The sequence below is a fragment of the Vitis vinifera genome, chromosome 13 (genome assembly GCF_030704535.1).
Source record: "Vitis vinifera cultivar Pinot Noir 40024 chromosome 13, ASM3070453v1".
NCBI lineage: Eukaryota > Viridiplantae > Streptophyta > Magnoliopsida > Vitales > Vitaceae > Vitis > Vitis vinifera.
This window is the reverse complement of record NC_081817.1, coordinates 3,142,239-3,165,678: the sequence shown is the minus strand read 5'-3', so window position 1 is coordinate 3,165,678 and position 23,440 is coordinate 3,142,239. Positions and strand designations below refer to the sequence as shown.

The 23,440-nt window shown below is 35.5% G+C and overlaps 1 protein-coding gene across 1 annotated transcript; it reads left to right on the top strand.

The window, feature by feature from the left end:
• The first annotated feature begins 44 nt into the window (after positions 1 to 44).
• LOC100251289 (AP3-complex subunit beta-A) lies at positions 45 to 23,146 on the top strand. The gene is made up of 11 exons (XM_002278532.5): positions 45 to 470; positions 829 to 905; positions 1,284 to 1,533; positions 7,581 to 8,207; positions 9,376 to 9,549; positions 16,543 to 16,669; positions 16,751 to 16,860; positions 17,804 to 18,004; positions 19,461 to 20,461; positions 21,517 to 21,786; positions 22,555 to 23,146. The coding sequence occupies exons 1-11, from the start codon at positions 255 to 257 to the stop codon at positions 22,922 to 22,924; spliced, it is 3,423 nt and encodes a 1,140-aa protein (XP_002278568.2). The 5' UTR covers positions 45 to 254; the 3' UTR covers positions 22,925 to 23,146.
• The last annotated feature ends 294 nt before the right edge of the window (positions 23,147 to 23,440 follow it).

Genomic DNA, 23,440 nt, shown 5'->3' with positions numbered 1-23,440 from the left:
GCACTTACACACACGCAGTAAAATAAAGTATGCGACAAACAACCGTATTTCTCCACGGGGTGCTGGGATTTCCCAAAACTCGTGCAGGATAATCCTAGCCCCTGAATGTGTCCATCCTTCCGTGTAGCCAAACAAACCCAAATTCCCCAACTCAGCTGTCTCGATATGCCAAGGCGCTTCTTCATCCGTCTGAGCGATTCACAGATCCTCCATTCTCAGTATCAGATTAAAGCTCCAAAGCGAAACCCTAGAATATGTTCCCTCAATTCGGAGCCACAGCAGAGACTCTGAGCAAAGCATCGACCTTGGTGTTCCGGATCGGTACGGACGCTCATCTCTACGACGACCCCGAAGACGCTAATATCGCTCCTCTTCTTGATAGCAAATTCGACTCCGAGAAATGCGAAGCTCTCAAGCGATTGCTAGCTCTCATCGCACAGGGCGTCGACGTCTCCAATTTCTTCCCTCAGGTCTCTGCCGTCTCATACTGTTTCAGTTCCTTGCGAATTTCCATTTACCCCCCTTGGACGTGACAAAATGAAACAAAATTTTAAGAATTTAGTTTCTCCTGTTTTCGTTGTTTTAATTTGACAGGTGTACGTTTGAATGTTGAGTTAGTATATTATCATTTTTCAGAATAAATACGAATTTATCGGTTAAAAAGAATGCTCTTCGGTTCTCCCATGTTGGAGTATATTCATACAGAAACGAGTGTTGGCACACTATTTTAGAGTTATTCATAAGCTTTATGTTTTATTGTTAACCGTCGAATAGGCTATTAGCTGAACTAATTTGATCTTGATCTTCGATTTTCAAATGGTATTACAGGTTGTCAAAAACGTGGCCTCACAATCACTGGAAGTAAAGAAGCTGGTGTACCTGTACCTGTTGCATTATGCTGAAAAGTATGCTACTCACAGTAATCTCTGGACCAACTCCTTCATTAAACGCCCCATTTTGAATTATTAATCTCCCTAAGCTATGAAACCTTATCTTTTAATTTTTTTTTGCTGGGACTTCTGTGAGCTTCCCGGGTTCCATCAGTTAAGTTTTACTGTATATAACACGTTCCATAGTTGGGTTTACATCAGGAAATGGCAAATACCTTCTTGGTAGATCTATCATACGGCAGTATGCCTTTGTATCAGGTTTATTAAGTTTGGGGATAGGATATAAGGTGTGCTTGATTTGATTCTAATCCTGGATGTTAATGCTTTTTACTCATAAAGCTCAGCATTTAAGGTGTTTAGTATTTCTAATTTGTACTCTGTTTTGTATTTTAGGCGTCCAAATGAAGCATTGTTATCAATTAATTGTTTCCAAAAGGACTTGGGGGATCCTAATCCATTGGTGCGGGCATGGGCACTCCGTGCCATGGCAGGAATCCGTCTACTTGTAATTGCGCCTATTGTTCTGGTGGCTGTGGAAAAATGTGCTAGAGATCCCTCTGTATATGTCAGAAAATGTGCTGCCAATGCTCTTCCCAAGCTGCACGATTTGCGTATAGAGGAAAACACTCCTGCACTTGAAGAGGTCAGATCAATTGATTTATTATTGTTGTTATTGTAGTAGGAGTAGTTGTTATTGTTTTTATAATAGTTATTTTTAAGGCATAGATCTCTTATGGGAGAACATAATAAAGTGGAAATGTTTGCATTTCCCACTGTTGTGCCTCATTCTTCCTAAGTGATGGTCTTTCTAATGAGTTGGAAGATATAAAAATTGGTGCTAGAGTGTATTTTCCACTGGATCATTTGATTGGCTTGATATTAGGGGGCTCCTGGCTGTGAGTTCCTTTGTGGTGCAACGAAGGAGGATCATGCACATTAGTGGAGTGCCACTATGGAGATGAGACTTTTTTTGGTAGTAGAGGGAGCATTCACTGAGGTGGTGGAGTCTTCTATGGCTTGTTTTGCTAAGTTCCTAGGTTAGTGCTCTTCCTCTAGGTTTGGCTTGGGGGTGGGGCTTCCCTCTTTCATATGAGGGTGGGTCTTATCCCTAGGGGATGTTCAGGAATGAAAAGAGGCCAAAGGAACCGTTTAAGGGGCTTGCTATGTCTATGTGGTGTAAGGAAGGGGGTCCTTTGAGAAGGATCCTTCAAGATGGCGGTTCAATGGAGTTTCCTGTGAATGGGATGCGCCACCATGTGGCCTCAAAGGCTGGTGAGTTGCGATAGGGCCAAGCGACAATAGGAGGAAGCACCACAAGCTCAAAGTTGGGATAGATCAATTTGATGAATGGTAAAAGAGCAAGCTTTGAAAAAGAAATTTTGCCCCTCTTAAGGAAGATGGAGGAGGAAAAGGTAGGAAGACAACGTCTTCATCCAAAACTAAGAGAAAGCTTTGGAAATTGGAATTTTAAGTGAAGTATATTGGCATAGCAAGGAAAGTAGGGAAGGAAAAAGAAGGTGGAAAGAGGGGTAGGAACTAGCTACCATCCCTCAATGAAGATTAAAATCTTGTTGTGGAATGTTAGAGGTGTTAATGATAGGTAGAAGCAAAAGGTAATTAAGTCCCTAATAAGAATGCAAAAAGTTGATGTGGTTTGCTTGCAAGAGACTAAGGTGTAAGAGATGTCGTTGCAACCGGCGAGGAGTTTAGGAGTAGGGAGTTTTGGAATCAAGGGGGTCAATCAGTGTATATTTTTTTTTAAGGATAATAGGTTGTTGGAGTTATGACAATTAGAGGTAGGAGCATTCTTTGTTTCCCATTGTTTTAAAAATTGTGAGGATGGTTTTACCTGGGTGTTTACTAATGTGTACAACCATGCCTTTGGGGGTGAACAAGATGATTTTTGATTAAAATTAGGGGACATTAAAGGGTTATAGGATGATCCTTGGTTTATGGAAGGAGGAAGGGGTGGGGAGGCATTTTAACATAGTCAGGTATGCAAGGGAAAGAAGTCGTGTTTGGGATGTCTTTTTTCATGAGGAGATTTTCGTATGTAATCGATGATCTAAACCTATGTGACCTCTTGTTGAATGGAAGGCCTTTTACTTGGTGTGGAGCATGAACAACTAATTTATGTCAAGGTTGGATTATTTTCTAGTGTCAAAAGAATGGAAGAATTGTTTTTGTGGGCTCTTGTAGAGTGTTTTGTCTAGGCTAGTTTCTGATCATTCATCTATTTTGTTAGATGGGGGAGAAGCGAGGAGAGGAAATTTTTTTCTTTTAAATATGTTAAAGTGGAGGGTTTCAAACACTTGATTAGAAATTGGTGGTTGGGCTACAAGTTCAGGGGTTCTAGCTGTTTTATTTTGGCTTTCGAATTGAAAGCCTTGAAGATGGGCTTAGAAGCTTGTAATTGGGAGGTGTTTGGAAATGTGTCAACCAAGAAATTAAAAGCTTTTAATAAGATAGTTTTTTGGGGTGCCAAGGAAATGGAAGCTCCTTTGGTTGAGGCTAAAAGAGTGGCTATATAATAAGTGGGCAAAGTTATAAGAAACCTCTTAGAGGCAGAAGTCGAGAGAGAAATGGTTGAAGGAGGGAGACAAAAATACAAAATTCTTCCACAAGATGACAAATACGCACAAAAGAAAAACTTTATGACTAAAATGAAAGAGAATAGGATTTGGTTATTTGATGAGGAGATTAAGGAGGGGGCGATTTTCTATTGAAGCTGTCTTGTTGAGTCCAGAGCCCTTGTATTAATGGGGTGTCCTTTGCTTCTTTAAGATAGGAGGAGGCTAGGATTTTGGAATTACCTTTTTCAAAGGAGAAAGTTTTCTCTACACTCTTAGCTTTGAATGGAGATGAAGCCTTGGGATTAGATGAGTTTACTATAGCATTTCGACAGTTGTGTTGGGACTTTGTGAAGAGTGAAATGTTGGGACTAAAGTTTAAATGCTACCTTCTTGGTTTTAGTCCCTAAAAAAAGGTAGAGTATAAGATTTGAAGGATTTTAGGCTAATTTGGTAGGGAGCCTATATAAATTACTAGCGAAGGTGTTAGCAAATAGGCTCAAGAAAGTGGTAGCTAAAGTGGACTTCAACTTGCAAAACTCTTTGGTAGAGGAGAGACAAATTTTGGATGTCATTCTTATTACAAATGAGGCCATTGGTTCATGGTTGAAGAACCATTCTAATGTTGTTTTATATGATCTTGACATTGAGAAGGCCTGTGTGTAAATTGATGTTTCCTTCTTACAATTTTGAAGAAAATAGGGTTTTGGCCAAAAGTGGATTAGGTAGATTAAATGGTGTATCTCTTAAGCCAGGTACTTAGTGATTGTTCATGTAACTCCTCCTGGCTTCTTTCAAAGTTATAGGGTTTGAGGCAAGGGTATCTTTTTTCCCCTTATTTATTCATTATGGTGATGGAGACTCTTAGTTGTCTTTTAAAGAAAATGGGGGAGGGAGGAAGAAATAAAGGTGCTTGGGTGGGGGTGTTGGGATTAAGCCCTTCAAAGCAAGACATGATATAACAAAGTTAAGACTTCACTGCCCTTAGGTTATCCATTTTATGTATTGACATTGATTTGAACATTCAACTCATATCATTTGCATTGTACATAACTTAGATGCATTAGGAGTTGCATAGATGATACAAGTCATGGGTTCCTTACAAGATGATGCGTTGTCTACAATCATTTCATGGATTTGGGCAATCCAGTAGAGATTGTAATGCACTACCTCCTAATTGGAGGGATGACTTGTCTTAACTGTCGGGATAAGTTTCCCATAGTGAGTGTACTAGTGTGTATGGTTACACATTGGATAGGACGTACAGTGAATCATGACATAAAACTGTCAATTGTCATGATTTACCAAACTTCTATATTGTGTAGACTCTCAACCTTGAGAGGATATTGAATCTATGCCGAAGTCAATAGGAGGTTTTGACCTATGGGTGAGACCTTAAGGTGGTCATATATTTCTATGGATTAGGTCACTGTTGGTAGAAGGTGGTAGCAATAGGTATTCTCAATAGAGTCACTATAATATCTCATGGGTATGACACAATGTATCCCTTTGGGCGATCTAAAGGACATGTGATCTAAAAGACTATGACTATAACATTTTCTTTAGTAGAAATTTGACATATACTCCTTGAAGTTAGAGTATGTCAATTGGTTATATGATGAGTTTGTGACTCAAGGATTGAAGAGGTAATCTTGATAAGTGATAACACTACCTTGTTAGAGTACGGATATGGGTTCATGGGGAGTTTGCATGTAGTGGATAGTAGGTCATGGACTCGAGCTTGTTCTTGTTGTTATTTACATAGGATACTGAAGTGCAGTTGAGTCTTTGTAGTGGGATGTTGAATCAACTTCAAAATTGGGTTTTGAGGGACCTAGTACTTATATGGGTCTCTATGGTTCTCATTCGAGCTCATATACCTTGATGACATGGTTTATGAGAGTTAGATTGACTCAAGGTTCACTTTTGTGTGTAAGGGCATTTAGTAATTACACAAAGGTGCACAACGGTTAGTGAACAAGGTCTCTGGATTGGGCTAATTGATTAATTAGATGACCTTGTGAGGTTAATTAATCAACTAGGACCCATTTTGGACTAAATTAAGTGACCAAAACCCTTAGTAGGCTTCAGTCACTTACGCCCATTTAGGGAATCCGATAAATACCCCCTTAGGGTTAGGGCTTCCATCACCTTTTGAGTTAGTCATCTTCTACATCTAGAGAAAGAGAGAGCCATAGCTTCCTCCCTTCCAAAGACCCACCCTTTTTGGAGTGCCAAGATTGAGTTAGAGCCATTAGGCGAAAGATCTTGGGTTTATGAAGCTTTCGATTATTATGAAACTACGTTTCATCGAAAAAATTGATTTAGGAATGTTCAAATCATAAGTAAAGTTTTCTAAAGCATTGTTATTTTAGATCCTTATGATAAAAATTGTATTTTTTGCTTTTGTTTCTAGGATCTAGAAGTCCTAGAGAGTATTTATGTACCTAACTTAAGCTTGGAATAGGGAATGAAGTGATCCAAGATTCCCTATAAGGGGTTCATTTTTAGTTATAAGATGAGAGGTAGAGGTGGCAAGGGGGTGGAAGTGTTTCACCTTTTGTTTCCTGATGACACCTTGATTTTTCTTTGTGAGGCATGCAAGGATCAGATGATATTTCTTAGTTGGATTTTAATGTGGCTAGATGTTATTTCTAGGTTAGAGATGAATCTGGAAAAGAGTAGTTGATTCTAATTAGGGGTGTTCTCTAGAAGTAAGAGAGGGTTATGGTGTAAGGGTGTGGAAGGCAATAAGAAGAGTATGGGGAATGTTCAAAAGGTAAAATTTGTTTTATTATGACAATAGAAGAAGGGTAAAATTTTGGAACGACTTATGATGCAGTTATTCCTCTAATGGTTTCTTTCTCGTCACTGTATGCTATAGCTACATCAAAGATGCTATAGCTACATCAAAGATGCTTGAGTAACAAATGTATGGGAGTAAGCCATTATGGGGAGGGAGAGGCACTGGACACCATGTTTCTCAAGGCAACTTTATGACTAGGAGTTGGATGGTGTTGAAGCATTTCTTCTGAGATTGTAAGGAAAATCAGTAAGAAAGGATGTTGAAGATAAGGTAGTGAGGATGGCCTCAAAAGAGTGACAACTTTTCAATTAAACCCTATTGCTCTTGATGGAACATGGAAGGTTAAGAGTCTTTTTTTCAATGGATATTATTTGGAATTCATGGGTTCCAATGATTTTTTTTTTCTTGCCTTGGAAGTAGTTTGGAAAATATAGAGCCATCAGATCAAGAGCTTAAATCCTTCTTTATGTGTAATTTTTTAGAGTAGGTCAAAGGGGGTTTAGAGGATGTGTCCATATCTATGGTAGATTTTGTCGATTGGTTTGGATGCAAGTATGGGGAGGGAGTGTCTCATTTCCCTCTTTTTATTGTTTGCCTTGTGTTGCCTTTGTAGATGTCCCATGTACTTTGTGTGTCCTTTTTTTGGTGCTTATTAATATATTGCTTTCCTTGCCTGTACAAAAAATATTTTAGCTAATCTCCTAAACAAGCGCCAATTTAATAATTTAGGGAGAAGTGTTTTGTGTGTTCTTCCAGATTACCATACCCCCTTGCTCTATGTTTCCTGTAAGGATATGCATGCTTGCTCTAGGATATTTGATTCTTTAGAAGGATGGCATAGCTCATGTCTTAATAAAAGGGGCAAAGTTAGATGCCCCTATCTTAAAGTGCCAAGTTGACACATTTCATGTTCTGAGTTTCTGAACATATAAGTGCAGATGCTGTGGAGAAAATGATAGAATGCTTGCATGTGTTGGAAACCATAATTCAAATGCAGAATTTTGTGAACTTATTCCTTTGTGCATGTATTGTTATTTTTCTTTCAGATAATGGTTCTGTAATTTGTTTATGAACTCTTACTTGTGATACTATGTGCATGTTTGTTAGTTATTTGTATATTCTGCAAGTTTTCCATTTTTATTAAAAAATATCTTTTAAACTTCTGAATTTTGTTTCTTATGCCTGCATTTTTCATCAAATGCTTCCATGCCTATAGCCTGATTACCACTCTCATATATGGTCATCTGCTAAATCTATGATATTTGAAAGGCCAGTGTTGCTTCCATTAATATGTAATATATTGTTGTTATGCAGATTGTTGGAATATTATTAAATGACCATTCTCCTGGAGTAGTTGGAGCTGCTGCTGCTGCTTTTACTTCTGTTTGTCCAAATAATTTGTCTTTGATTGGAAGAAATTATAGAAGGTTATGTGAGGTTCTTCCTGATGTGGAAGAGTGGGGTCAAATTCTTTTAATTGAGATCCTTTTGCGCTTTGTAATAGCAAAACATGGGCTTGTTCAAGAATCCATCATGTTCCAGTCTTGTTGTACTGAAAGTTCCCAATCTGAAAAGGATGGTTCAGATATTAATTCTGCATTTGAAGAAGACAATGGTGACACAGGTCGTGGTTTCATGTCTGAATTGGTGAATATGGTCTCCAGGTGTTATATTGAAGGACCGGATGAATATTTATCACGGTTAAGTTACATAAATGAGGTTTCCTCTGGATTAGATCGATCATGTTTTATGTCTGGCAGAGGTAATGATGATGTGAAGATGCTGCTGCAATGCACATCGCCATTGCTATGGAGTCATAATAGTGCAGTGGTACTTGCAGCTGCTGGTGTACACTGGATTATGGCCCCAAGGGAGGATGTGAAGAGAATTGTTAAGCCGCTCTTGTTTCTCCTGAGATCATCCCATGTCTCAAAATATGTGGTATTTTGCATATTTTTTTTTTTAAATTATTGGTTTGATGCTTTCTTTCAGTTTGATTTATTTAGTATTCTGCTTCTAGTTTTATTATTAACTGGCTTATGATCTCATGATCTGATTTATATATTGCATATGCCTTCTCTTTGAGGAGATATTGAAGTGTTGTTCTCGTGTATTTGTCATCATCTATTAGTGCTTTTTTGCTTCTAAGTTCCTTCAGCTTCTCATCTGTTCCATGTTTATAATACATGTTACCATTGTATCGAGAAACCAATATGTTTTATTTTATTTTTTATTTTATTTCACTTTTTACTTTTGGAAGGTATACTTGAATCATGAAAAAAACAAGTCTAGGGAGTGGGAAATGGCATGATGGCCAATAATTTAACAGAAAGAGGGAAACAGGGCTCCTGATGGAGTGAATTTTAGAGAGGAATATTTGTGCCAAAACAATGAATTAATCTCCACTTTGAAAAGTAATTCTCACCTTTTTTAAAATTATAAATATAACCTCAATGGGAAGTAAATACTTCTGTTTTTGTTTTTTTTTTTAGTATGGATGCTGAATGACTCATTAGAATCACATGATATGATCCCAAATGTGACATACTACCGATCCTGTTATAGAACTGCACAAAATTCTAGTAACTTGGGGTACCTGGTTAGAAGTTGGATCAAAATGTATGGAATAAGTTCAGTAATACGGGAGTTTCTGGGACTTGTGAGTTTTCAAATAATGTTTCTGGATGAGAGTGGGAAATAAGTGCAACTGTGCAAGAAGAACTCTCTTTAGATAAATGATATGCTGAAGGGATGGGTTAAATGGTATTTCCTGATTGGCTAATTGTTAGCCTTGTCACCTTGTTACTCATTAATACATTACTGAGGCTAATGACACAGTTAAACACATGCTTTAGTCTTCTTATTGTCTCATGGTATTTCTTTAATGATCTTGAGTATTGCTGGTCTTACCATGATCCGTGTTGGACGATAACAGTGCACATTTTCCAGTTTTCTCTAAGCTCTTTAAGGAGCTAATATTGGAATTTTCTTGGGTTCATGGTTTGAGCAATTCATATTGTACTAATTCAATGCTCAAAAATCTTCTCTTTATGCACTTACCTTTCTTCAACTTTCTGATTAAGTAAGATGGTAACTTTGATTAGTGCAGGTGCTTTGCAACATTCAAGTGTTTGCCAAAGCAATGCCTTTTCTCTTTGCCCCACACTTTGAAGACTTCTTCATAAGTTCTTCAGATTCCTATCAAATAAAAGCTCTGAAGCTTGAAATCCTGTCTTCCATTGCTATGGATTCATCAATTTCATCTATTTTTCAAGAGTTCCAGGTATCTTTTTCCTCTGTTTTATGTTTTTTTTCCCCATTGGCAGATTATGTTTTACTGCTTTTGTTAATGAAATTTTGACTTTCTTGAGATAGTCACTTATTGTGGGCAGAATGACAATCATTTAAAGAATGTTTCTGTGTTTATTAATTTTGAATTTTCATTCTCTTAGTGTCAGATTACGCTATCCATGAGTGTTTTGTTCTATTGAGAAAGAATGGCTGTTTCAGGATCAGGTCATCCTATTTGGTTTTGTTGTGTATAAGCTCTCATACTTATGACTAAACTGTATGCCATGTTATATCAATGCGTATTTTGGCATTTTGCATTGTCGCTTAATACAAACTTTGAAAAAAAAAAAAGTTGTGTGTAGTTGAGTTAAATCAAGTAATTGTGGGTAACTGGATGTATATCTGCTTGAAATCCGTAACTCCCTAAAATTTAATATTGTCAGAGTGGATGATCAAGGTTCAAAATTTCGGCTGATATTGGTATGACTCAACCAAGTTGTATTGGCCTCGGCCATCACCATTATGATATATTGATACCGGTAAACCAAGCTCAATATTTTGGTGAATAACAAAACAACTTGACCAACTCAGAGATGAATTGCTGATCTCAGCATGGTTCATGTGATGACTCTGAGACAATACCAAGATTGAGCATCCTGGTATTGAAGAAAGTAGTGATCGGAGGGATGGGCTGTGGAGATTAGGAGAGGAAGAGCATGGAAATGTAGAAGATTGGAAGGAGAGGGAGACAACAATATGCATGGCTTTGGGACCCTTGTTTGCATCTCTATGCTTCAACTAGATCCTTGGCTATATCCTTATGGTCTTCACTCTTCTGTACAGAGATGACATGGAGATGAAATTGGAAATGAAATGGGTATTTGGTAGAGCATGGATAATGCGTAATGATCCAATAGTCATTTGATGGGTATTTTGGTTTAAATAGGTAATAGGTATTTGATAGGAATTTGGGGTTCTATGAAATGGGTGATAGGTATTTGGGTTTATTTGAAATAAATAGGATATGGACATTGATATAAAAAATGGAAATGAATATAGGTTAAAAAAAAAGTGAATATGAAATTTGTAACAATATATTTATTTTTAAATGTGTTGGTTCAAATAAAAATAAAATAATAAAAATTTTATTTTTTATAATTGTTTTATATTGAGAAGAAAAATAGAGTTAATTTTTTTTTTAAAGTTGATTCATCATATAGAATGGTTGCATTTTCTAAAACTAGAAAATAAGTTTTAAATTTTTCAAAATACTTGTTTTTAAACAAACTTAGTGTAAAATATAAATTCATGTTTTTTTTCATCTTTATTTTTAAAATAAAAATAATTTTTATTTAGCAAGCTACAATTGCTATTTGTTTTCAACCAATAATTAAAAATTGATATTGGATATAAAAATGGGTATGATAATGTTTTTTATGGGGATGGACATTAATATTAATTGGAATTAAATTAGAATTAGTATTTATTGGAGTCAAATTAGAAGTGGTTAATTAGGTTATAAGAGAATTAGAATTAAAGTTATAATAGGTTTTTAGAATCCTAGTAGAATTTGGATTTCTTAGAGAATACTATAAATAAAGCTAATTGGTGTAAACTAAAGTATTGATTGGTGATCAAGTAATATTATTATTATTTTTTTGCAACTTTTGCAATTCTTAATAGTAAGACTCTATTGATTTTCTTCTAAATGAGACTTCTAGAAGGCGTTAGTGAGACTTTGAAGTTTCTATCTCTTCTTCTTACCTTCTTTTTCAATATTTCTTATTTAATTTTTTGTTGATATAAACTTCATCCTGTGTTCCTCTCCTTAACTCTAAAAGATAAAAGCTCTAGCTCTAACCCACCTATTTGATTGTAGGCAACCATCATAAGGTTATCCTACATCAGTTTTGGTATCAAAGCCAAAAGTTATTGGCTTGAAGGTAATGTAATTGAGGAGTAGAGCAACTTATGCAAGCATGAATTCAAAAAATACTTCTAACAATCAAGATGCCGCTAAAATACACTTAGAGGAAATATTTACCATACAACAATTCCATCAAGATGTTGTGATATAGCTAAATAGAAAACTTGATGAGATCATGAAGTTATTAGAAAAGAATAAAGAAAAACAGCCAATTCAAGATGAGATTGCAAGTCATCATTTCAAACCTCATTCACCGTGTGAAGAACAAGATAATTTTGTAATGGGAATTCAAAGAAGGGGCGAAATCTTTGAGCAAGATGATGATGTGACAACAAGGGTACACCTTCAAGCTGCTGAATTTTAGGGAAAATTAAATCCAACTACATTTTTTGATTGGATTATGTTAATGGAAAATTACTTTGATTGGTCTGTTATGCCTGAAAATAGAAAAGTTTGTTTTGTGAAGACAAAGTTGAAAGGAGCAACACATCTATGGTGACATAATATTGAGAATCAACTTTATAGAATTGGACAACCACCTATAGACACATGAGATGAGATAAAGTTGAAGATGAAGGAGCACTTTATCTTAGCTGACTATGAACAACTTATGTACACAAAATTGTTTTCTCTTAAACAAGGTACTGAGTTGGTTGAACAATATATGGAAGAATTCCATGAGTTGGGCATTCAAAATCAAGTGGGAGAGAGTGAGGCTCAACTTCTAGCTTGTTAGAAAGTTGGACTTCGAATGGAGATTTAGCTTGAGATGATAGCTGAGACATTTATACTGTAGATGATGTTTATCAACTAGCCCTTAAACTAGAAGAAGGGCTCAAATTTGGGGCTTCCAAGCATCCAAGTTCACAAATTGGAAGCATTTTCTCTAACCAAACAATGAGCAAACTGTTAAGCTTAACAAATTTCCAAACTTCTAATCATGTGCATGTTGGGGGTAGTAATCAACATGCTTCGAATGTGCCTAATAGAGATGCTAATGAAGGTAAAACTTCAATTAGTATTGGAAATAAAAATGTAGGCATGACTTCTTTAGGCTTTAAGTGTGGTGGGCATGGTCATTATGTTGTTGTGTGCTTAAGCAAAGGTTTATACTTTTGTGTTGAAGAGCCAGAATCTAAATTGGAAAATTATTCGAAGGAAGAGGAGACTCAAAATTAAGATGAATTTAGCAAAGAAAGTGATTACTATGATGGTATGATAGAAAGTTATAGTCTTGTAATGCAATGTTTGTTAGTTGTCTCAAAGGTGACAAGAGAAGAAGATTAGCAGTGTACTAGCATTTTTCATATATGTATCTATTGCCAGGGGAGGTTATATACTATGATCATTGATGGAGGTGGCGGTTTAAACATAACTTCACAAGAGCTTGTTGAGAAGCTAAACCTTAAAACAAAGAAACTTCCAAATCTATTTGGAGAAGCATGATTAACGATACCTCCATTCCAATAAGTTTTCGTTGCCTGTCACATTCTTTTTTGACTAGGGCTTTGAAGAGTTTGTATGGTGTGAGGTCTTACTAATAAAAGTGAGTCATATTTTGCTTGAAAGACCTTGTCTTTTGATATAAGGGCTCAATGTGATAGCTAAGAAAATACTTAGACTCTCATACACAATGGGGGTAAGGGGATCCTTCGTCCAATGAAAGAAGTTCTGATAGTTAAGAAGTCAAAGGAGGCCTTATGGAATATCCTTGATGAATTTTCTGACTTGTGGCTTGTAGAATTACCTAATAAACTTCTTCTTATGCATGTCATACAACTTACCACAAGTTTGTTGATGACACAATTATTTTGAAAACCACTAGTTTGTTTCACAATATTGGAAAGTCTTTTGAAGTTTGGTACTTGTCTTGCATGAAATTGATGAAGTTTAAGAGATCTTGAGATCCTATCTTATTGTGGTAAGAGTCAACGAAGAAAAAATTGCTTAGGATTTCAAAAAGGTGGAAGACATTGCTTAGGATTTCAATTAACTATGGACAATCACTAAAACTTGAGGTTAATTTTTTTTTCAAGTTGGGGGAATTGATGAGGGTGGACAATAGTATTAGTTGAAATTAAATTGAGATTAGTATTAATTAGAATTAAATGAGGATTAGTATTTATCGGAGTCAAATTAGGAATAACTAATTGGGTTACAGGAGAATTAAATTAGAGTCATAATAAGTGAGAATTCAAGTAGAATTTGGGTTTCTTACAAAACCTATCGATAAGGCTAATGGATGTAAATCGAAGTATTGATTGATGATTAAATAATGCTAGGTTTTTTGCAAGTGTTGCAATTCTCAATGGTAAGAGTCCATTGATTTTCTTTTAGGTGAAACTCTAAGAAGGCTTTAGTGAGATTCTAAGGTTTCCATCTCTTTTTCTTTTTTATCTTCTTTCTCTCTATATTTTTTATTTTATTTTTTGCTACTATAAACTTTATCCCTTATTCCTTTCCTTAACCCTAAAAGATAAAAACTCTGACTCACCTATTTGATTGTAGGCAACCATCTTAGGGTTGTCCTACATTAGTTTTAGTAGGAAATGCATATTTGCATTTTTTTTTTTATAAGTAAGAGAATGTATTAAAAGTGCAAAAAACACACAAGAGTACATTGGAAGTATATAAGGAAATGCATATTTGTATTGGTATTCAACAATTGGATCATAGGCTAGGTAATGGGTAGTGGCTAATTGGGTCATGATCAATGTAAAGAAACTTGTCTAATGATATGAAATTAAGATTATACCAGAGTTTAATTTGATTATAGTTTGTTTAAAATTAATTATAATTCATTAGAATACAATTATATGAACCATGTGAATTTAGTTTTATTGTTTTTAGCATAAAATGATATTACAAATTAATAATTACTTATATCAACTTTAAATCAAAAGTTATAATTAATTTTATGAATAAGACTAAAAATAAATTTAGCATAAAGTGATGAAATAAAAAGGTTTTTAATTCTTAATGTTATTATAGATCATTTTAAACACATATTTTTATAACTATTTAATCAAAGTTACACATAATAAATGTTTGTTTTGTTAATTTTTTAGTCTATCTAATTATATTTATTTATTTTTGATCAATTTTATGATTTTTTTTAGAATTTTTTGAGATTTTAAGTTAGCATAATTTGCTTATCGTCTGATACTAAATTGAAATGTTGAGACCTAGGGGTGTCGATAAGGTCATTTCATGGTTTTTGGAAGAAAAACTGATTGAACCAACATAATCTGTTCATGTAGCAAAGACCCAAACCCAACAGATTTGCATTGGACAACCAAACCAAAGCAAGCCCTTTGGGGTCGGTTTGATTCGGATTTTGGTGGATCAGTTTTTTTTAATAGGTAAACAAGAGATGCATTAAAAGCACCAAAAAGGAAGCGCACCAAAGTACATAGGATGTATACAACGGCCGCCAAAAGATGACCAAAAAACAAGAGGGAAACAAAAAACTACTCCCTCCCTTAGTGAGGACCCCATCAATCGATAAAGTCATAAAGGGACATAGGGCCAATTTCAAGACTTATTTTTAGCCTCTGGCCTAATTGAATTTTAAAGTAAATTTGTATTTATTTTGAGCCCAAAGCCCATTTAATTTGGGTTTATATTAAGGACTTCTTGCATCTCTTGTTATTAATCCCAAAGCCCATTTTAATCTTCTTCACCAAAAGTCCATTTGAATCACTTCTTTAAATTGAAGTGGCCTCCTTATACGTTTGTTCGAGATGCTGTTTTGCTGTAAATTGGTGAAACATGAAAAAGTGGATTAAGTAATGAAAAAGCCTTTTCTGGCTGACTGGCAGCAATAATAATATTGAGATGACCACCAATAGCAAAAAATTCTTTAAATGCCTAATACAAGCATTGCAAAGATAAAAAACTTTCAGCTCATGCAACACTTTGAAAAAACACACATTACATTAATGGCAAAAAAAAACCCTAAATAAAACATTTTTAAAAAATGGGTAAGGAAGGTACAGAGAGAACAAATTGTTCACTAAGATTACCATGCTGATCACCTTTTGAGAGGGAGACAATGAGGGCAAGAACTATCATGGAAAGATGTGAGCGGAGGGATCATGGAAAAAGGGATAGCAAGAGCATGCTTGATGCACTTCAAAACCCTAGCATAGATGAAAGAACCTTAATCACAAATAGTGCCGACCATCGGCAACTATGATCCCTTTCTCATAGACCATTGGAGATGATATGTGCCTCATGCATTTTTAATTTTTGCCGAGTGGAGGGGTGAGATTGAAAATGAAACAGCACCATGGATGAGAGATGAGAGAAACAGCATAAAAAATGAGAGACTGAGATGTGAGAAGGTTGGCACTTAAAAGGATTTACTATTTGCTTCAAGACGGATACCATTTTACATGGGGTCAGCTTGGTTCCATTTCTTATTATTATTTTTTATTCAAATTGAACCGATTCAATTGGTTTTTCAATCCCAATAATTGAACCAAACATTATTATAGTTCAAAACTGACGCGATTATGTTGGTTTGGATTTGTTTGGGTCAATTTGGTTGATTTTGTGATTATCACTTACATGCCTACTGAGACCAATGAGCCTTAGGACCTCTTGAGTCAAGGACTGATACCATGACTTTGAATCATGTGGATGATTGGAGAAACATCAGGATAACGTGTTTTAGTGTATGGCAATAGATAATGTTTCAGATTTCTTCTTTGGGAGGAATACAGAAAACATTAAAATTCTGTACCGCATTTGAAGAAAAAGAGTGAATTGGATGGAGCATCATGAAGACCCTAAGTTAATTTGTTCAATTTTCTGATACTAAACTTACCGTTTTTCTTATTCTTAAGCCTGAATAACAAGACCTTTTTATGCCACTGGAAAATTATTGGCTATTTTCTAAGATGGTAGGTAATAAGTTTGCATTCAACATTTTTATTGTTTGTTTGACTTGGTTATCTGTCATCAATTTTTCATTTTCTCATTGCAGACAATTATATGTGAAATGTCATGGCTTCTTGTGCATGAATTGATGCTTATCTTTTAGTGTATTGCTAGGATTATATTAGGGATCCCGACAGGAGATTTGCTGCTGATACTGTTACTGCAATTGGTTTATGTGCGCAACGACTTCCAAAAGTGGCAAATATATGCTTGGAGGGGCTTTTAGCTCTGACTAGAGAGGGTCTGTGACCAGCTACTTGTTTATTGTGATCTTTATAAAATTTTCATTTCATGTCTTTTGATGTGACACCCATTTTTTCAGAATATTTGATTGGTGACTTTGTCTGCATGGATGAAGAAACAAATATTTTGATTCAAGCAATAATGTCGATTGAAGCAATCTTAAAGCAAGATCCACCTGCTCACGAGAAGGTATTCTGATTTTGTTCCTTTTTTTCCCCGGTTAAGTTGTGGTAATGTGTTGATACTGTTTTGATTCTTTTATTCTGTCTGAGACTCTGAATATAAGATCTTTTAGATGTAACTGTCAAAAAGAACAAACTAAATGAATAAAGAGGGAACATGTGATGAATGTTGACTTTCCTTTGAGAAGGATTTTCCCTTCAATGATTGCAGTGGTTAATGACACAAGGGGTGTGTGCCCTCGGTGTTGCACTGCTGTTTATACAATTGCAGTTGTTCCCTTGGTCAGTGGGAACTTGAAGATGCCTGGTTCTATATATATATATATATATATACAAAAAACATATAATTTGTAAGATTCACAATCCTTTCATGAGCATAGGAAACTATAATTGACAACCTGTCTGGATACCTAGTGAAGTCCTGAAATATAAAAAAATACCAAGCACATCACATGAAAGGTGACCCAGACCTTGGAAATCATTCATCTGGTAGACTCCAAGCTTCAACTGGGCTCAAAGAATGTTTATTGATCCCATCCTGAGCCAGGCATTATGTAGCTACACCTTTATCACAAGCTTTCCATATCTCTATTAAATCAACACATGACTGTTAATCTCATTGCTAATGTGCCTTTGATCAAATTATCAGCTTGGACGAATGGAATTGATAATATTAATGTGTAATGGGAGTCTTAATATGGCATTGGTTGCATCAATCTATGAACAATGAATCATTGGTGATTACCATTATATAGGAAATCACTGTGAATTATATATTGATTTAGATCATTCACCAACATTTAAGAAAATTCTTGAGATTTCATTCTGATTGCATTAGTTACTTGTATGTGGCTTTGCTATATATCTTATTTGATATATTAAAACCATTTTTGGTCATGACACTGTTTCTGCATTTGTTAACCTGCCTCTTCTTTATATTTATTTTGAAGGTTATAGTTCAGTTGGTTCGTAGTTTGGATTCAATCAAAGTGCCTGCAGCCCGTGCAATTATTATATGGATAATAGGAGAGTACAACACTATAGGTGAGATAATCCCAAGGATGTTGACCACAGTACTTACATATCTTGCTCGGTGCTTTGCTTCAGAAGCGCAGGAAACAAAGCTTCAAATTCTTAATACTGCTGTCAAGGTATTATCAGCATGCTAACTTTTCCTCCTTTTTATTCTTCCTTGCTTTTTTCCATCTCTTATGTATACATCTGTTCAATTTCTCAAGAAAATATCTGTTTTGATTTCCATTGCCAGTTTGCATCATTCATAGTTAATGTTTTTGGCTGAAGTATTGAAGGCAATTTTAGTCAATTGGTGACAGTTTGTACAAATAACCAACCATGAATAGAGGGGCTAAGTCTTTGGTGTATTCAGTTTGTGACAGTTCATGAAGGGGGAATTGGTCCAGATTATAAACAAGGAAAAACTACCAATTTATTTAGTATAGCAGTGAACTTGATGCCTGGACTCTATATTTCTGTCAAGGAACATTAACAGAAGCAAATGACCTCCTGATTCAATGGTTAAATTTCCTCATGTTTTTAGTCATTAAATATTAGATTGTTAATCAGGGAGAGTGATGAAAAAGAAATACATGATAATACTTTGCTTATCAAACGAAGGAAAAAAAAAGACATGGTTATTCTAATACTTTTCTGTGAACTTAAAAGAACATGTATTCAATTGAAATTTGCATATATAGAAAGCACATTGTACATGCTTTCATGCTTATCTCCACAAACATGCATTTATTTACTGTTTATGTTGCCCTGTCCAAACCATTGGACTCTGCCACATGAAGTCCTTTCTATACCAACCAACCAAAAAAAAAATAAAAAAAATACATATCTGTCAAGTGAAATTCAGGCCTCTTTCCCAGACTATCCACTTTTATTTAGCCTCTAGGTATGACATCCTTCACAGTATGCCATACCTTACACATACAATAGTTTATGTTCTAGAAGCATCAGTTTGAGGGTAGTTGTGACATCAATCTTTGAGTATGTGCTTTTAGAAAATTTTTAATTGGATACACTCACAATTTCAGGGTTTTGTTTTAAACTGAACTCTTGTTGGATAAGAGTATTTCATGAAATTTAGTGGATAAGAGTATTTTGTTTCTCTATTGCATAAGATTTTGCAGTGTGGAGGCATATTTTACTGTCTAATGACTCAAGCTATATGGATTGAGTTAAGTGTGTAGTTCTTCTAAGTAGAGTTTTCCATGATTGAATCTAAAATGCATCAAGAATTTGTTTAGACCCACATGATTCAGTAATCAACTTGCAAGACTTGGTTAGAACTTTTCCTCCATAGAACCTATCAAAAAAAAAAAAAGAACTTTTCCTCCATAGAATTATTTTAGTGCTCCTGTTATAAGGCTGCAGCATTGAAGTTGTTCATTCCAAAAGTTGGGATACGTTGACGAGGATAGGGATGATAATTGGAAGGGAAAAAAAAAGTATTATTCACTTATTTATATTATAATTTCTGTTCCTTGTTATTGTCTTAATGGTAGATAACTTTGTTTCACCTTTTAGATTCTGGAGGCTTATAGAACCTGAGACGTTATTCTTAAACTGCTATTTCTTCAGGTCTTGTTGTGTGCAAAAGGGAAAGATCTGTGGACATTCAAAAGCGTTTTAAGCTATGTGCTTGAACTGGCCAAATGTGACTTGAGCTATGATGTTCGTGATCGAGCTCATATTCTTAAGGAACTCATGTCATGCTATTTAGGTCAAGATTTGGAGGAAGAAACAGATTGTTTACCTCAGAAGGACATTCCACAAATACTTGCAGAATGTATATTTAGGGGACAGAGAAAACCAATGTCACCTGAGCCCATTAATTTCAGGTTTTATCTTCCCGGATCTCTTTCTCAGATAGTTCTTCATGCAGCTCCTGGTTATGAACCTCTTCCCAAACCTTGTAGTTTGCTTTGCAATGACCTCCATCAGCGCTTGAATGTGGTTCAAGGAATTGAAGGATCAGGGGAGGGAGCCACTAACAGTGATTCCTATGAGACAGATGATCCTGACATGTTATCTCAATCTGCAAATGAAGAAAGCACTTCTGGTTATAGTTCTCAAAATTCTATTTCCAGATCCAGTGGCAGTGATGAGCCTGGGTCTGAAAGTGAAGATGATGATAATGTTGACCCACTAATTCAGTTTTCAGATGTTGGCATTTCTAATAAAAAGCAAACTGGAGTTTCACAGTCAGGCTCTGATAGTATGGAGGAATTGATGTCTAAGCAAACTCTTGAATCATGGTTGGATGAGCAGCCCGGTTTGTCAGACCCAAATCTGTCTAAACAAAGTCAAGTTCGAAGATCTTCAGCAAGAATCTCTATCGGCGATATTGGTGGAAGAGTTAAACCTAAAATCTATGGCCTCTTAGATCCAACTAATGGAAATGGTTTGAGGGTGAATTATTCATTTTCATCAGAGGTTTCAAGCATGTCACCCCAGCTTGTATGTGTAGAACTTATCTTTGAGAACTGTTCGGCGGAGTCTATGTCAAAGGTACTTCTGGTAGATGAAGAATCTAACAAAGGCCTTGATTCTGAAGACCAGTCTTTGGTTGCGACTGAAAGGTGAAATTAAAATACACTTGTTCAGGAGGTGCCATTTTTATGATTTTTGATTTCTTAATTGGATTGATACAAGTATTTAACTTTGAGGAAAATTGTGTTCATGCTGGTCATGTAGATTTAGATAATACCATCATCTGCTGAATAGACATTGGATACAACCATTGCAACAGCTAAGCCATGCATCCTGACAAAGCCTCTGCCCAATTAAAGACCATGATGTCTTTTGTAACTACCTCAAACCAAGGTCCTTTTAATCTTCTTCTCATCCTTTGAGAACCTTCATCTCTCAAATCAGACTACTTCTTAGAGGTGACATGGCTCATGCACTGATCTATGTTGCACATGTTCAAAGTATCATGATTCTGTCTTGTCATCTAAATTGTTTAGTGGGTGGGACCATTTAGGTGGTCCATGCCTTCAATATTTAATGATCGACGAGCATGAAGGTCTGAATTCTGATAATGATCTATAATCATAAATATCATCAAGTTTGAGAAACAATTGTTTAACTTAGAGCTGCATGAAATTTAGTTAGTCAATCAAACTTGGTTGTTTTCAAGTGAATGTGTTAAAGAAAAATGATGTTAGATGTAATTTCCATGAGTTTACTGGGTTGGGTTTGATTGGCTAAGCAATAATTTAAGTATCCAAGTTTTTTAGCTTCTAGGTCAACTTGGTTATTTTGTTGGAGTCAACCTCTGGGTCTAACTTTATCACTGTCCTTATTGAACGCTGAAAATGTTATTATCGAGCAAATATATTGTGGACTGTTGATTTGCCATTTTTTTTTTGTTCAATGTTTTAAGCTGAATTAATTTTCTTAGTTCTCAAATTGTGGTTGATAATTGATGGTCTGGGTCATCAGATCAGCTTGATTTTCTGGCTACTAATCCGATGGGTGAGATTCTCCAATGAATGTGAATGAGCTAAAGCGCTTTATAACTTGACTGTACGTTGTATGGCACCTGGCTGATTGTATGAGCAGGCTTATTTTTTACATCAAGATCTTTTAGGGCCTAATTTATGGTATGTGTTTTTTTGTCTTTTTACTGCAGCTCCATGCCATCTCAAAATGATGTGCCAAATTTAGTTTATATGGAAGAGATTGCATCTATAGAGCCTGGTCAGTCAACAAAGTGCATTCTCCAGGTTTGCTTCCATCACCATCTTTTGCCTGTGAAGCTTGCTTTGTGGTGTAATGGGAAGAAGTATCCTGTTAAGCTGCGGCCTGATATTGGATATTTTATAAAACCACTTCCAATGGATGTTGAAGTCTTTGTGAATAAGGAATCTCATCTCCCTGGAATGTTTGAATACGAAAGAAGGTTAGTCACTTCGTTTTTCAATCCATAGATAAGAAATCCTCTATCTATCAATCAATCAAGAACTGCTGATAACAAAATTTAAATTTAAACTGTCTTGCAAAACTTTAAAGTTTAAGACTTTTTAATTTAGGCGCTGTTCTATTGTAAAATATAACATGGTTATCTCCTTTATGTTTGCATCAGGAACATCAAGAACTGTTGATATCTACATGTAAATTTCCGACAGAAACTGTTTTGCAAAACCTTAAAGTTTAAACTTTTTGAAGTTGGGCAGTGTTCTTTTGTGAAATATAAGATGGAAGTTCAGTTTATGTTTTATGAATTTTCTAGGATCTCTAGTTTGTATCTCGGGGATCTTTTTCTTATTAATTTGGGGATAATCAGTTGTTCTTTCTTTGTTGTTGGGGTATATATGTTTTGTCGGACAGAAATTTGGAGTATTCTTGGAAAGATGGTAATTTCCCTTGCTCTTTCCATGATATTCTGTAATGCCAGTGATACATCATTTCAGATAGGTGATTGCGTTGGTCCAGCCTGAAAGACGAGTGGCAAAATATGATAATGTCTTCTCTTGGCAATTTTTTAATCAAAATAATGGTTTATCATCTGAGCTTTCCTTGTCTTTGTTCTTTGTTTTATTGGAAACATAACTTGGATTTTTTCTTGTACTGTGTGCTGTTGATTCAACTTCATTGAAAATTATGGGATTAAGGATAATTTTTTAATTTGGAATCTTAACATTGATTTTTCTTGTATTATGTATCATAGGTGCACCTTCACCGACCACATTAGAGAGATGAACAGTGATAAGGGTGATAGCTCACTAACAAAAGACAAATTTCTTGTGATCTGCAAGAGCTTAGCAGTAAAGATGCTCAGTAATGCAAATCTTTTTCTTGTATCTGTGGATATGCCAGTGGCTTCCAACCTTGATGATGCATCAGGTTTACGCTTACGCTTCAGCAGCGAGATCTTAAGCAACTCCATTCCCTGCTTAATTACCATTACGATTGAAGGTAATTGCTCTGAACCGTTGAATGTAACCATCAAAGTCAACTGTGAAGAAACTGTATTTGGTTTAAATCTATTGAACAGGATTGTGAATTTTCTAGTTGAGCCCTCTATCACCCACTTATGATTGAGCAGAGAGGTGAAAACTGTGGAATTGTCAATTATTTTGTGAAGAAAAAAATGGGAAGAACATGATTGATGTCGGTGTGCCAAATGAGTCATTGCATTGTTACTCTATTCCATCTATTGGAATATTCTAGGTGTACTTTTATGCTTTTGATTCCAAAAGCAAAAAAACTTTGTAATCTTGCTTTCTCTTCTGTGGAACTGTCTGGAGCATTTGCATTTTCTTGTTGGAAGTTAGCTCTTGTTGGTGTTGGTTTGGGAGGTTTATTTGTTTGAATGCTGCTACTGTTTACCGTTTTAAGAGGGGCATGTTGCGTTGGTAGGCCAAACTTGGAGATCTTTTAGCAAGTTTTCTAAACTCAAACTCTGTTCTGCTTAGTTAAATACTGGCTGGCTTTTCAATGTGGGTTAGCTGTGTGATTTTCCATATCGTGATGGTGTCTGCTCATCAATCGGTCTCTCATCCATCAATAGTCATTTCTGCATCAATTGCTTTGTAATATTATGTTTGCATTAA

Excerpts from the sequence above, each read along its gene's own strand:
- LOC100251289 (XM_002278532.5), top strand. The coding sequence starts at position 255 with ATGTTCCCTCAATTCGGAGCCACAGCAGAGACTCTGAGCAAAGCATCG. Across the intron at positions 1,534-7,580 it reads ACACTCCTGCACTTGAAGAG|ATTGTTGGAATATTATTAAA; the intron begins GTCAGATCAATT and ends GTTGTTATGCAG. Across the intron at positions 18,005-19,460 it reads TTCTTAATACTGCTGTCAAG|GTCTTGTTGTGTGCAAAAGG; the intron begins GTATTATCAGCA and ends CTATTTCTTCAG.